Source organism: Salmo trutta, unplaced genomic scaffold (assembly GCF_901001165.1).
Source record: "Salmo trutta unplaced genomic scaffold, fSalTru1.1, whole genome shotgun sequence".
NCBI classification, from domain to species: domain Eukaryota; kingdom Metazoa; phylum Chordata; class Actinopteri; order Salmoniformes; family Salmonidae; genus Salmo; species Salmo trutta.
Window position 1 is genome coordinate 240,105 of NW_021822308.1, and position 17,427 is coordinate 257,531.

The following is a 17,427-nucleotide window of genomic DNA, read 5'->3' on the forward strand; positions in this document are numbered from 1 at the left end:
CTTGTGTGTATAAAGTAGTTGTTGTGAAATTGTTAGGTTATATTACTTGTTAGATATTACTGCATGATCGGAACTAGAAGCACAAGCATTTCGCTACACTTGCATTAACACCTGCTAACCATGTGTATGTGACAAATACATTTGATTTGATTTTATTGTCCCCAGCACAAGGTGCACCTTTGTAATGATCATGCTCTTGATATGCCACACCTGACAGGTAGATAGATGTATTATCTAGGCAGAGGAGAAATGCTCACTAACAGGGATGTAAACAAATGTGTATGTAAAATGTCTAGGCTCTTTTATTTCAGCTCATGAGACCAACACTTTACATGTTGCATTTATATTTCTGTTCGGTATAGTTTTTAAATTAATGTCTGAGTTCTAGTAAACGTTTATATTGTGAGAACGCCAGTGGGCGCAGTTTTTTCGAAAGCTACATTTGGCCTATTCGACTACATCCGTCCATAGCTGTCGTTGGTTTGTCTGTCAGTGTGATTCCACGTCTGTGAGAATGGAAGAGGAACCAGACACAGGCGCGTCTTCTCGGGACGAGAGAAAAGCTAAAGAGAAGGCTGAAATACTGCAAAGGGAAATCCAGCGGAAGCGTTTCAAACTGGTCAGAGAGGAGAGACTGGAGATTTGTGTAGTCCACTGTTTACAAGCTAGCTAGATGTTATGCTAGCCGGCTAGCAAGCTACACCGGTGGCTTGCAAAATAACACTTATTGCAATGCAATGCAACGTTTAACAATGTTGAGAACTTTGGATAAAACTCTGACAGTGTTCGTACCGAGTGACATTGTCAAGAGTATATATTGCCCATTCATGTATTCCAAAGTTAGTAACTATTGCATTCCTTTGCGTCATTCTCAATGTAAAATAAGCAGCTGACAATGACTACCGAAATGTTCAGGGCTCATATAAAGCTTCTCCGAGTAGGCGTGCTGATTTAGGATCAGTTTTCCCTATTAGATCACATGGACAGTGGGCACCTGATCCTAGATCAGCACTCCTACGCTTTATACAATTTTTTTACATGTATTTATCTATCTTCACCACCTTTCCAGGTAGCTAAGATCCTGAAGAAGCAGGAGAGTGAGAGGACACAGGAGGAGTCTGCGGCTCTACTTCTGCACCAGGACACAGTACAGGAGCTGTGTTCGCGGCAGGTCCGCAGGAACGTTCTAAAGAGGAAGCAAGAAGAGGTCTGCTTGACGTGTCTTTAGAACTGCCCAATAACATAGCCTGGTTCCAGATCTGTTTGGGCAATCTTCCCAACTGCTTGTCACTTCAAACATGGCATGACAATTCCATAAGAAGTTGGCACAAACAGACTGGCACCCAGGCTACCAATAACATGGTCTAAGTGGCGCGCTCTCTCCTTGTCTCATGTCTTTAATCTTTACTGACCTGAAACACCAGGCTAGGAGATGCAATGTGGAGGATGACTATTAGCATGGAATTTGCTTTATATGTCTCTCTCTGTGCTGTTGTAGGTATTTGATGATACAGAGGACCTGAGGTGTAAAGTGGGACAGTTGGCTGAGGCAGTCAGACAGGCTAAACACCTGGTTATCTACACTGGAGCTGGGATCAGCACGGTAAATACTGGGGCTCTGTATTTCACACTATGGCTGTGCTCCACTAGTCTAAGTGCCAGTTTATTTATGCTATCATGTCAACTCATTGTCATGCCAACCAAATATTTGACAGCAGTGGAGTTGGCAAGAGCACAAACAGATCTGGGGTCAGGGTATAACTTTGTTCTGGGGTGTATTCACAGGAACCAAATGGCTAGAACGGGGAGGGACTAACCTGAACCAAAATTAAATGCTTGTTTTCATTGCAAAACGTTTTCTACGGTGTGCACTCATACAGCCTTTTTCAAACCTCTCCTCGGGGACCTCTCCCCAGGCGTTCTTGAACTTTGAACTCTTCCAGCACACCTTATTCAACTTACAGGAGTTATTAGGGCTAAGGGCCTTGCTCAATGGCACATTGGCAGAGTTTTCACCTAGCCTGCTCGGAGTTTCGAACCAGCGACCTTCGACCTTTCCGGTTACTGGCCCAATCAGCTAGGCTACCTGTCACCCATCATGACAAGAGTGACATGTTTCTGTGTCATGTTTTGCAGGCAGCGGCCATCCCAGACTACAGGGGACCAAATGGGGTTTGGACACAGCTACAGAAGGGCAGAGCTGTCAGGTGAGACAGGCTGGAGTACACAAGATGGCAACTTCATACTGCATGTAATTAAGTCAACAAGATGGCAACTTCATCATACTGCATGTAATTAAGTCAACAAGATGGCAACTTCGTCATACTGCATGTAATTAAGTCAACAATAGGGCAACTTCGTCATACTGCATGTAATTAAGTCAACAATAGGGCAACTTCGTCATACTGCATGTAATTAAGTCAACAATAGGGCAACTTCGTCATACTGCATGTAATTAAGTCAACAATAGGGCAACTTCGTCATACTGCATGTAATTAAGTCAACAATAGGGCAACTTCGTCATACTGCATGTAATTAAGTCAACAAGAGGGCAACTTCGTCATACTGCATGTAATTAAGTCAACAATAGGGCAACTTCGTCATACTGCATGTAATTAAGTCAACAATAGGGCCACTTCGTCATACTGCATGTAATTAAGTCAACAATAGGGCAACTTCGTCATACTGCATGCAATCAAGTCAACAATAGGGCCACTTCGTCATACTGCATGTAATTAAGTCAACAATAGGGCCACTTCGTCATACTGCATGTAATTAAGTCAACAAGAGGGCAACTTCATCATACTGCATGTAATTAAGTCATCTTTCTATCAACAGCTCGTCAGACCTGAGTGAAGCAGAACCTACTCTTACACACATGTGTATCAGGATGCTGCATGAGGAGAACATGGTCAGTGAGCTGGTTGTGTGTGTCGTCATGGACCTTGTGCTTGTAGCTTCGTCCGATACTGGAAAGGTTTTGAGGTGTCTGTATGATGATTTCCAGTGTGTGTGCAGGTGCAGCACATAGTGTCTCAGAACTGTGATGGGCTCCACCTGCGTAGCGGTCTTCCCAGACACACCCTCTCTGAGCTGCACGGCAACATGTTCATCGAGGTAGGTCACACTCACACTCCATACAGTATATACTACATACAGTATGTTCCACCTAAAGAACTCACTGTATTATTGTGACATTTCCTGGTTTACAGGTGTGTACTTCCTGTTCCCCGGTGAGGGAGTTTGTGCGACTCTTTGACGTGACAGAGCGCACGGCGAGGCACAGGCACGGGACGGGGCGGCGGTGCACTCACTGCGGGGGGGAGCTCAGGGACACCATCGTACATTTCGGGGAGAGGGGCACCCTGGAGCAGCCTCTCAACTGGAGGGGGGCATTGAACGCTGCTGAGAGGGCTGACGTTATCCTCTGTCTGGGCTCCAGTCTGAAGGTAAGGACAGGACCACAACATGCACTAACACAGCATCAATAAAGCTGAAGGACAGGACCACAACATGCACTAACACAGCATCAATAAAGCCTGAAGGACAGGACCACAACATGCACTAACACAGCATCAATAAAGCCTGAAGGACAGGACCACAACATGCACTAACACAGCATCAATAAAGCCTGAAGGACAGGACCACAACATGCACTAACACAGCATCAATAAAGCCTGAAGGACAGGACCACAACATGCACTAACACAGCATCAATAAAGCCTGAAGGACAGGACCACAACATGCACTAACACAGCATCAATAAAGCCTGAAGGACAGGACCACAACATGCACTAACACAGCATCAATAAAGCCTGAAGGACAGGACCACAACATGCACTAACACAGCATCAATAAAGCCTGAAGGACAGGACCACAACATGCACTAACACAGCATCAATAAAGCCTGAAGTTCTGTCTAACCAGGATTAATAGACTAAAACAGAGTGCTGCCACCTCACAGGACAATGACATTGAATGCAAAATGAAATTGGAGTTGTGTGAATATTGAATAGAATTGAGTGGTTTTTAGTTGTAGAAACTTGACTGACCTCCTACTCCGTTTGTATGTCATCTGTGGTTTGTATGTCATCTGTGTGCTCAGACTGATCTTTCCATCTGTCTTTACCAGGTGCTGAAGAAGTATGCCTGTCTATGGAGCATGAATAGACCTGCTTTCAGGAGACCCAAACTCTATATCGTCAATCTCCAGGTCATCTTGCTAGTACTTACTGTCGTGTCTTTGGGTACCATTAAACTGAAGATGGGTTTATCAATTAACTCCCTGTAATTATTATCACGCGATTAAACTGATTCATCGTTTAATTGTAATTAACTAGGAGATCGGGGCACCAAGAAAAATATTCAGATTACAAAGTTATAATTTTCCTAATATAACTTTCCTATATTATAATATAGGCCGATTATCTTCTGGTTTGAATGGTGTATTTTACCTCGCGTCCAGTCTCATTCCCAAACGTCGTAAATTGTTGTATCTGCACGAACCCAGTCTTTACTAAAATCATCCATACATCAATTGTCTTAAAATCCTTTATTTACTACACTAAGTAATTAACAGAAAACATACAAACAGTAATTATCGTCACAAAGGATTGGTATAGTAATGTGCCCTAATGGCTAACAAGCATGGCTGGTCTGTTAGACAATGGGTCATAAATGGTAAGCTGAGAAGTTACACAGAGTTCATTAATATTAACAATTGACAATTGAAGGCTCACTCATTCGGGAACAATTGCAATCAATATATATTTACGCTCATGTCTCGTCGGGATCCCTTTTGAAGAGTTATGTTCTTATGGAGAGTTTTGTCCGCGTTCTCTCTCTCTCTCTCTCTCTCTCTCTCTCTCTCTCGGTTAGAATGGATCTTTCAGAGCGACGTTCATTAATGTCGTCATAGAATGGATGTGGTTGGTCTTCGTGTTCGATGATATAATTTACTTAGCTCCAGACTAATAATTAATATCAAAGACTTGTTCTTATTCTGTCGATATCGATAGTCTAAAAGTTAACCACGTGGTATGGTTCACTTTCAGTAGAGTACTTGGATGATAAAACCTAATGGCCATTGGGTGCAGGCCTGGTCTGTAGAAATTTAAATCAGGGGGTGTTTTATAGTGCCCATAGAACAGGCTTGTCAAATGACGCCTGGTCCTGTCTGTGTCCCTGGGGGGTGTGCCTATGACTGAGTTAGAATTGTATTTCTGTAACCAAGTCTATCACATTAACATCAGTACATAGCATCTCAATGTATTACAAATAGCTTTATCCTTATTAATACATTTTATACAACCATTATGATGCCAGTCTCATCGCTGAGGCTATTATATAAACAGTTTTATGGTAATATTGTCTCTTCTGAGTATCACAAAATTGTACCAAGCGGATCAGTTCGTAGCTGGAGTCTTCATCAATCTTCCATATCCTCTCCAGAACACACATGTCGCTCGGTTCTCCAATTCTATGAGTTGGAAGAATTTCCTTTGTCTCTCTATGAAACATGTTGTAGTAGATTCTCCTCTTGGAATTTTTACAACCCTGGGTTGGGGGGAAGGTAGGTTGGGTGATGGTACAAAGGGGAGGGGGTCAACTGTCCTTCCTGTACCCAAAGAAGCCAACGTCATGATATTACCATGAACCAGCGTCTCCCAATCCTGGTCCCTGGCATTGCCCTAACATTAACATATTCATGATTAGTGCTAGGACAATTCTTTTTTAATCGCACCCCTTTGGGTCCCCATGACCAGGCTTGGAAAACACTGGCTTGAATAAAGCCTGTGTTGTTAGAGTTCAATCTTGATCGTTCAATGTAGTTTCACTTCCCACAGAGATGGGGCCCTGGTCAAAAGTAGTGCACTATAAAGAGAATAGGGTGCCTGATTGATGATGACCTCTGCCTTGTTCTAGTGGACACCTAAAGACGACCTGGCCACACTGAAGATCCATGGGAAATGTGACGACGTGATGCGTCTCCTTATGGAGGAGCTGAACATTCAGATCCCTGCCTACAACCAGTAAGACCTGTCTCTAAACACACACACACCTCGGCCTACAACCAGTAAGACCTGTCTCTAAACACACACACACCTCGGCCTACAACCGGTAAGACCTGTCTCTAAACACACACACACACACACACACACACACACACACACACCTCGGCCTACAACCGATAAGACCTGTCTCTAAACACACACACACACACACACACACACACACACACACACACACCTCGGCCTACAACCGGTAAGACCTGTCTCTAAACACACACACACACACACCTCGGCCTACAACCGGTAAGACCTGTCTCTACACACACACACACACACACACACACACCTCGGCCGACAACCGGTAAGACCTGTCTCTAAACACACACACACACACACACACACACACACACACACACACACACCTCGGCCTACAACCGGTAAGACCTGTCTCTAAACACACACACACCTCGGAAGCAAACTGGTTGGAACGGGGAGGGTCATACCTGAACTTAAAAAAGTTTTCTGTTGCAAATAGCTCTTTTTTTAATTTATTTAACCATTATTTAACTAGGCAAGTCATGATTAGTTGAATGTTATGGTGTTGAATCGGGTGCGTTAGTGCTAGGACAACCATTTTTTAATTGCACCGTTTTGGGTCCCCAGGACCAGGATTAGAAACCACTGACTTGAACCAAGAAAGCCTGTGTTCCAGAGTTGAATGCTATTAGTTATGCTATGGTGTGCACTAATGAATACACCCCACCTGGAACACCCTGACTGACTCATTCCTAACTGCCTTTCCTTCATCAGGACAGAGGACCCTGTACTCAGCTTGGCCACGCCGCTGAGCCCAGACGAGGAGGACAGTTACACTCGTAAACTCATAGCTCCGCCCGCTGGTGGGAAGGACTGCTCACCAGGCTCCCCGGGACAGGGTGGAGGAACAGCAGTACAAGGAGGCTGGTTCGGACGAGGATACTCCAAAGGGAGGAAGAGGAGGAAGAAGGTGGCGTAGCAGAATCATAGTAGAAATTTGACGCACACGATTCTCCATCTCCTTTTTGTTCTGATTGGTTGTTTTTGAAATGGACCTTGATAGTAAGGAAGACGTACCAGCAAAAAGAAGTGAGGGGGAAAAACCTCACTAAGACAGAGCTATTTGTGATGCAGAGTATTATGAAGTATTATTATGGTTTCAGATACTACCTCTTTAAACCTGAGGGAGCATCCTAATAATCTCTCCTTTCTGGTCCTCACTAGTTACCACAGCCATAAAGTCATAAACCCTGCCTATTTCTACAATTTAAAATGTGATTTTAACCCTAACCACACTGCTAACCTTAAGCCTAACCTTAAATTAAGACCAAAAAGCCCCCCCCCCCCCCCCCCCCCCCCAAAAAGAAATATACACCACATAGCCAATTTGGACTTAGTGGTCGTGCTATCTAGTGGAAACCCTTTCTCCTGAAGTGTGCACTTGTTCACTTCCCGTCATGGATTTAAAAGAAAATGACTGGTATATGGAAACTCCCTCTGATCCATGCCTACACTCATCCAATGCTGTTAAATTTGTGGGGAGTAGTGAACACTTCAGGAGGAGAGAGATTATTGGGCTGTAACCTAAGAGTTTGTTTCAATTGAATGGTGCTTTTTAGGAGTTTCATAGGAGTGGTGTTTTGTGTTTGTTACATGCACAGCACCTTACTAACTTTCCTCAGATTTGCTGTCGTCGATGCCGTCCTTTTACAGTACAGTACAGTCATGGCATTAGTAGCTGTCATTGGATGGTGTTATTGTCAGGCTTTTGGTTTTACAATAATGGAAGTGTGAATTTATGGTATGTCCCAAATGGCAACCTATTCTCTCTGGGTCCTGGTCAAAAGTAGAACACTACATGCTGAAGAGGGTATATTTGGGATGGAATCTCGGTGTTAAATGTTGTGTTTTCTTGGTGCTAGACATCAGTGTTCTCCCCAAATAAAAGAGGTGCTGCGCCACCTTGTGGACTGGCTACGCTACTCTTTTCTTTAAGCATAAACCAGGTTTCCATTCAACCGTTTTATCTGTTATTACAATTCACAATATGGTAGACAAGGTGGGATCTTTTTGTCTGTAAAATGTATTATGCAGGAAATGTCGGTGTAAACGCTTTTATGAGCAAATATGGATATAATAGCCGTCATATTAAAGTAAACTTAGTGAGAAGACCACTCCTGTCATCGCGTGACTGAGACTCGTTAGGAAATCATGCCGTTTATCAGGCTACAGATGAAATAAATTACGATGAACTTCACAGGGTGGGGAAAGTGCACGGTGATCAGCTTGATGCTCCTTTCAATAAATATCCAGGGTCTTATTGTGTTGACGTGATATTTGATGCTTGGCTGCCGTTTGACATAATCTCATGTAGACTTTACCAGCACTGTATCTGAGAGCTGCTGGCTAGAGCACACGTACCAATACCAGAGTGAGCACACATGCGATGGGAACCCATGTAACTTGTATTTTTTATTTGGTACATGGGAATTCAACCATTAAAGGGTCTTTTTAGGTGCGCTACATTTTGTTGCTCTAGATTGCAGGAAATGGCAGTTAACGGTGTTCAAAAACACTGAGCAGCACCACCTTGTTAAAAAATCCTGTGGAGAACCCTGTATCACGTTTACATAATGTTTACTAAATGTTACTAACTTCTGTTGTTCCTGTCTTTTTTTCTTCTTTTTTTAATAGAAAGACGCTGATGGGGAAGTTTCTCATAGGTACAGATCTGGGATCAGCCTCCCCGCCACAATCATAACCTTAACAATTAGTGGGGGGGGGAAATGACCCGGGATCAGCGTTTAGGAGCAACTTCTCCCTACACCTAGGAAGGCAATGATGAGCACTGACTGATCATGATTACTACCATCATTGCAGTTTTACAATGTGAAGCCTTGTGGCAAGTCTCCATTACAATATTTATAACCCTTTTGTTTCAGAGTTACTGTGAAGTCAGCCCAAAGGCCAGCAGATGGCGATATTGAGTAGTTTTATCTTGCCGTCCAAAGGAAATGTATGCAGCCGTGTCCCCGTGGACCGGTTCGTACATAAAACATTCTCCATTTAGTCTGCAAACGTGTCAATTTCCTCCTTAACTGTATTTAATGGCGAGAAGGAGGGAAAACATTTGGAAAATATGCATACTTTATTTATGAAACAACATTTTCCTCCACCATCGGACAGTAGTAAATGCTAGTCCTGCATGTTATGTATTGCGTTTAGCCAATCAGGTTGCAGCAGTCTGTTCTTTTTTATTGTATTGGCTGATTGCAACCAACTGAGGTGCATACACCACAACCTACTGTACTCCCTTGACACAAAAAGAGAGACTTAAGATGGTGGGTGGGGGGGATTGCACTAGCAACAAACCCTACACCCATTAAAACCTCACCACTATACCAACTAACCCTACACCCATTAAAACCTCACCACTATACCAACTAACCCTACACCCATTAAAACCTCACCACTATACCAACTAACCCCTACACCCATTAAAACCTCAACGCTATACCAACTAACCCTACACCCATTTAAACCTCACCGCTATACCAGCTAACCCTACACCCATTAAAACCTCACCGCTATACCAACGAACCCTACACCCATTAAAACCTCACCGCTATACCAACTAACCCTACACCCATTAAAACCTCACCCCCATACCAACACCCATTAAAACCTCACCACTATACCAACTAACCCTAAACCCAATTAAACCTCACCACTATACCAACTAACCCTAAACCCAATTAAACCTCACCACTATACCAACTAACCCAACACCCATTAAAACCTCACCACTATACCAACTACCCCTAAACCCAATTAAACCTCACCACTATACCAACTAACCCTACACCCATTAAAACCTCACCACTATACCAGCTAACCCTACACCCATTAAAACCTCACCACTATACCAACTAACCCTACACCCATTAAAACCTCAGCACTATACCAACTAACCCTACACCCATTAAAACCTCACCACTATACCAACTAACCCTACACCCATTAAAACCTCACCACTATACCAACTAACCCTACACCCATTAAAACCTTACCACTATACCAACTAACCCTAAACCCATTAAAACCTCACCACTATACCAACTAACCCTACACCCATTAAAACCTCACCACTATACCAACTAACCCTACACCCATTAAAACCTCACCACTATACCAACTAACCCTACACCCATTAAAACCTCACCACTATACCAACTAACCCTACACCCATTAAAACCTCACCACTATACCAACTAACCCTACACCCATTAAAACCTCACCACTATACCAACTAACCCTACACCCATTAAAACCTCACCTCTATACCAACTAACCCTACACCCATTAAAACCTCACCGCTATACCAACTAACCCTACACCCATTTAAACCTCACCGCTATACCAGCTAACCCTACACCCATTAAAACCTCACCGCTATACCAGCTAACCCTACACCCATTAAAACCTCACCACTATACCAACTAACCCTAAACCCATTAAAACCTCACCACTATACCAACTAACCCTACACCCATTAAAATCTCACCACTATACCAACTAACCTTACACCCATTAAAACCTCACCACCATACTAACACCCATTAAAACCTCACCACTATACCAACTAACCCTAAACCCAATTAAACCTCACCACTATACCAACTAACCCTACACCCATTAAAACCTCACCACTACACCAACTAACCCTACACCCATTAAAACCTCACCACTATACCAACTAACCCTACACCCATTAAAACCTCACCACTATACCAACTAACCATACACCCAATAAAACCTCACCACTATACCAACTAACCCTACACCCATTAAAACCTCACCACTATACCAACTAACCCTAAACCCATTAAAACCTCACCACTATACCAACTAACCCTACACCCATTAAAACCTCACCACTATACCAACTAACCCTACACCCATTAAAACCTCACCACTATACCAACTAACCCTAAACCCAGTTAAATCTCACCACTATACCAACTAACCCTAAACCCAGTTAAATCTCACCACTATACCAACTAACCCTAAACCCAATTAAACCTCACCACTATACCAACTAACCCTACACCCATTAAAACCTCACCACTATACCAACTAACCCTACACCCATTAAAACCTCACCACTATACCAACTAACCCTAAACCCAATTAAACCTCACCACTATACCAACTAACCCTACACCCATTAAAACCTCACCAATATACCAGCTAACCCTACACCCATTAAAACCTCACCACTATACCAACTAACCCTACACACATTAAAACCTCACCACTATACCAACTAACCCTACACCCATTAAAACTTCAGCACTATACCAACTAACCCTACACCCATTAAAACCTCACCACTATACCAACTAACCCTACACCCATTAAAACCTCACCGTTATTCCAACTAACACTATACCCATTAAAACCTCACCACTATACCAACTAACCCTACACCCATTAAAACTTCACCACTATACCAACTAACCCTACACCCATTAAAACCTCACCACTATACCAACTAACCCTATACCCATTAAAACCTCACCACTATACCAACTAACCCTACACCCATTAAAACCTCACCACTATACCAAATAACCCTACACCCAATTAAACCTCACCACTATACCAACTAACCCTACACCCACTAAAACCTCACCACTATACCAACTAACCCTACACCCATTAAAACCTCACCACTATACCAACTAACCCTACACCCATTAAAACCTCACCACTATACCAACTAACCCTACACCCATTAAAACCTCACCACTATACCAACTAACCCTACACCCATTAAAACCTCACCACTATACCAACTAACCCTACACCCATTAAAACCTCACCACTATACCAACTAACCCTACACCCATTAAAACCTCACCACTATACCAACTAACCCTACACCCATTAAAACCTCACCACTATACCAACTAACCCTACACCCATTAAAACCTCACCACTATACCAACTAACCCTACACCCATTAAAACCTCACCACTATACCAACTAACCCTACACCCATTAAAACCTCCACCACTATACCAACTACCCTACACCCATTAAAACCTCCCCACTATACCAACTAACCCTACAACCCATTAAAAACCTCACCACTATACCAACACCCATTAAAACCTCACCACTATACCAACTAACCCTACACCCATTAAAACCTCACCACAATACCAACTAACCCCTACACCCATTAAAACCTCACCACTATACCAACTAACCCCTACACCCATTAAAACCTCACCACTATTCCAACTAACCCCTACACCCATTAAAACCTCACCACTATACCAACTAACCCTACACCCATTAAAACCTCACCACTATACCAACTAACCCTACACCCATTAAAACCTCACCACTATACCAACTAACCATACACCCATTAAAACCTCACCACTATACCACTAACCCTACACCCATTAAAACCTCACCGCTATACCAACTAACCCTACACCCATTAAAACCTCACCGCTATACCAACTAACCCTACACCCATTAAAACCTCACCGCTATACCAACTAACCCTACACCCATTAAAACCTCACCGCTATACCAACTAACCCTACACCCATTAAAACCTCACCACTATACCAACTAACCCTACACCCATTAAAACCTCACCACTATACCAACTAACCCTACACCCATTAAAACCTCACCACTATACCAACTAACCATACACCCATTAAAACCTCACCACTATACCAACTAACCCTACACCCATTAAAACCTCACCACTATACCAACTAACCCTAAACCCATTAAAACCTCACCACTATACCAACTAACCCTACACCCATTAAAACCTCACCACTATACCAACTAACCTTACACCCATTAAAACCTCACCACCATACCAACACCCATTAAAACCTCACCACTATACCAACTAACCCTAAACCCAATTAAACCTCACCACTATACCAACTAACCCTACACCCATTAAAACCTCACCACTATACCAACTAACCCTACACCCATTAAAACCTCACCACTATACCAACTAACCCTACACCCATTAAAACCTCACCACTATACCAACTAACCCTACACCCATTAAAACCTCACCACTATACCAACTAACCCTACACCCATTAAAACCTCACCACTATACCAACTAACCCTAAACCCATTAAAACCTCACCACTATACCAACTAACCCTACACCCAATTAAAACCTCACCACTATACCAACTAACCCTACACCCATTAAAACCTCACCACTATACCAGCTAACCCTACACCAATTAAAACCTCACCACTATACCAACTAACCCTACACCCATTAAAACCTCACCACTATACCAACTAACCCTACACCCATTAAAACCTCACCACTATACCAACTAACCCTACACCCATTAAAACCTCACCACTATACCAACTAACCCTACACCCATTAAAACCTCACCACTATACCAACTAACCCTACACCCATTAAAACCTCCCCACTATACCAACTAACCCTACACCCATTAAAACCTCACCACTATACCAACACCCATTAAAACCTCACCACTATACCAACTAACCCTACACCCATTAAAACCTCACCACAATACCAACTAACCCCTACACCCATTAAAACCTCACCACTATACCAACTAACCCCTACACCCATTAAACCTCACCACTATACCAACTAACCCCTACACCCATTAAAACCTCACCACTATACCAACTAACCCTACACCCATTAAAACCTCACCACTATACCAACTAACCCTACACCCATTAAAACCTCACCACTATACCAACTAACCATACACCCATTAAAACCTCACCACTATACCAACTAACCCTACACCCATTAAAACCCCCACCGCTATAACCAACTAACCCTACACCCATTAAAACCTCACCGCTATACCAACTAACCCTACACCCATTAAAACCTCACCGCTATACCAACTAACCCTACACCCATTAAAACCTCACCGCTATACCAACTAACCCTACACCCATTAAAACCTCACCACTATACCAACTAACCCTACACCCATTAAAACCTCACCACTATACCAACTAACCCTACAACCCATTAAAACCTCACCACTATACCAACTAACCATACACCCATTAAAAACTCACCACTATACCAACTAACCCTACACCCATTAAAACCTCACCACTATACCAACTAACCCTACACCCATTAAAACCTCACCACTATACCAACTAACCCTACACCCATTAAAACCTCACCACTATACCAACTAACCTTACACCCATTAAAACCTCACCACCATACCAACACCCATTAAAACCTCACCACTATACCAACTAACCCTAAACCCAATTAAACCTCACCACTATACCAACTAACCCTACACCCAATTAAACCTCACCACTATACCAACTAACCCTACACCCATTAAAACCTCACCACTATACCAACTAACCCTACACCCATTAAAACCTCACCACTATACCAACTAACCCTACACCCATTAAAACCTCACCACTATACCAACTAACCCTAAACCCAATTAAACCTCACCACTATACCAACTAACCCTACACCCATTAAAACCTCACCACTATACCAGCTAACCCTACACCCATTAAAACCTCACCACTATACCAACTAACCCTACACCCATTAAAACCTCACCACTATACCAACTAACCCTACACCCATTAAAACCTCACCACTATACCAACTAACCCTACACCCATTAAAACCTCACCACTATACCAACTAACCCTACACCCATTAAAACCTCACCACTATACCAGCTAACCCTACACCCATTAAAACCTCACCACTATACCAACTAACCCTACACCCATTAAAACCTCACCACTATACCAACTAACCCTACACCCATTAAAACCTCACCACTATACCAACTAACCCTACACCCATTAAAACCTCAGCACTATACCAACTAACCCTACACCCATTAAAACCTCACCGTTTTTCCAACTAACCCTATACCCATTAAAACCCTCACCACTATACCAACTAACCCTACACCCATTAAAACCTCACCACTATACCAACTAACCCTACACCCATTAAAACCTCACCACTATACCAACTAACCCTACACCCATTAAAACTTCACCACTATACCAACTAACCCTACACCCATTAAAACCTCACCACTATACCAACTAACCCTATACCCATTAAAACCTCACCACTATACCAACTAACCTACACCCATTAAAACCTCACCACTATACCAAATAACCCTACACCCAATTAAACCTCACCACTATACAACTAAACCCTAACACCACTAAACCTCACCACTATACAACTAACCCTACACCCATTAAAACCTCACCACTATACCAACTAACCCTACACCCATTAAAACCTCACCACTATACCAACTAACCCTACACCCATTAAACCCTCACCACTATACCAACTAACCCTACACCCATTAAAACCTCACCACTATACCAACTAACCCTACTACACCAACTACCCTACACCCATTAAAACCTCACCACTATAACCAACTAACCCTACACCCATTAAAACCTCACCACTATACCAACTAACCCTACACCCATTAAAACCTCACCACTATACCAACTAACCCTACACCCATTAAAACCTCACCACTATACCAACTAACCCTAAACCCATTAAAACCTCACCACTATACCAACTAACCCTACACCCAATTAAAACCTCACCACTATACCAAACTAACCCTACACCCATTAAAACCTCACCACTATACCAGCTAACCCTACACCAATTAAAACCTCACCACTATACCAACTAACCCTACACCCATTAAAACCTCACCACTATACCAACTAACCCTACACCCATTAAAACCTCACCACTATACCAACTAACCCTACACCCATTAAAACCTCACCACTATACCAACTAACCCTACACCCATTAAAACCTCACCACTATACCAACTAACCCACACCCATTAAAACCTCCCCACTATACCAACTAACCCTACACCCATTAAAACCTCACCACTATACCAACACCCATTAAAACCTCACCACTATACCAACTAACCCTACACCCATTAAAACCTCACCACAATACCAACTAACCCCTACACCCATTAAAACCTCACCACTATACCAACTAACCCCTACACCCATTAAAACCTCACCACTATACCAACTAACCCCTACACCCATTAAAACCTCACCACTATACCAACTAACCCTACACCCATTAAAACCTCACCACTATACCAACTAACCCTACACCCATTAAAACCTCACCACTATACCAACTAACCATACACCCATTAAAACCTCACCACTATACCAACTAACCCTACACCCATTAAAACCTCACCGCTATACCAACTAACCCTACACCCATTAAAACCTCACCGCTATACCAACTAACCCTACACCCATTAAAACCTCACCGCTATACCAACTAACCCTACACCCATTAAAACCTCACCGCTATACCAACTAACCCTACACCCATTAAAACCTCACCACTATACCAACTAACCCTACACCCATTAAAACCTCACCACTATACCAACTAACCCTACACCCATTAAAACCTCACCACTATACCAACTAACCATACACCCATTAAAACCTCACCACTATACCAACTAACCCTACACCCATTAAAACCTCACCACTATACCAACTAACCCTAAACCCATTAAAACCTCACCACTATACCAACTAACCCTACACCCATTAAAACCTCACCACTATACCAACTAACCTTACACCCATTAAAACCTCACCACCATACCAACACCCATTAAAACCTCACCACTATACCAACTAACCCTAAACTCAATTAAACCTCACCACTATACCAACTAACCCTACACCCAATTAAACCTCACCACTATACCAACTAACCCTACACCCATTAAAACCTCACCACTATACCAACTAACCCTACACCCATTAAAACCTCACCACTATACCAACTAACCCTACACCCATTAAAACCTCACCACTATACCAACTAACCCTAAACCCAATTAAACCTCACCACTATACCAACTAACCCTACACCCATTAAAACCTCACCACTATACCAGCTAACCCTACACCCATTAAAACCTCACCACTATACCAACTAACCCTACACCCATTAAAACCTCACCACTATACCAACTAACCCTACACCCATTAAAACCTCACCACTATACCAACTAACCCTACACCCATTAAAACCTCACCACTATACCAACTAACCCTACACCCATTAAAACCTCACCACTATACCAGCTAACCCTACACCCATTAAAACCTCACCACTATACCAACTAACCCTACACCCATTAAAACCTCACCACTATACCAACTAACCCTACACCCATTAAAACCTCACCACTATACC

General features: G+C 42.8%; 1 protein-coding gene across 1 annotated transcript; it reads left to right on the plus strand.

Moving 5' to 3' along the window:
- Positions 1 to 374: 374 nt before the first annotated feature.
- On the plus strand, positions 375 to 7,133 carry LOC115181665 (NAD-dependent protein deacetylase sirtuin-7). The gene is made up of 10 exons (XM_029743492.1): positions 375 to 619; positions 1,070 to 1,207; positions 1,499 to 1,603; positions 2,137 to 2,207; positions 2,839 to 2,911; positions 3,019 to 3,117; positions 3,213 to 3,449; positions 4,133 to 4,213; positions 5,926 to 6,032; positions 6,822 to 7,133. The coding sequence occupies exons 1-10, from the start codon at positions 515 to 517 to the stop codon at positions 7,024 to 7,026; spliced, it is 1,221 nt and encodes a 406-aa protein (XP_029599352.1). The 5' UTR covers positions 375 to 514; the 3' UTR covers positions 7,027 to 7,133.
- Positions 7,134 to 17,427: the final 10,294 nt, after the last annotated feature.

Bases quoted from the DNA above. Each gene is read 5' to 3' on its own strand.
- LOC115181665 (XM_029743492.1), top strand. From the start codon at position 515: ATGGAAGAGGAACCAGACACAGGCGCGTCTTCTCGGGACGAGAGAAAA. The intron at 2,912-3,018 runs GTCAGTGAGCTG...GTGTGTGTGCAG, and splicing joins TGCTGCATGAGGAGAACATG to GTGCAGCACATAGTGTCTCA. The intron at 3,118-3,212 runs GTAGGTCACACT...CCTGGTTTACAG, and splicing joins ACGGCAACATGTTCATCGAG to GTGTGTACTTCCTGTTCCCC.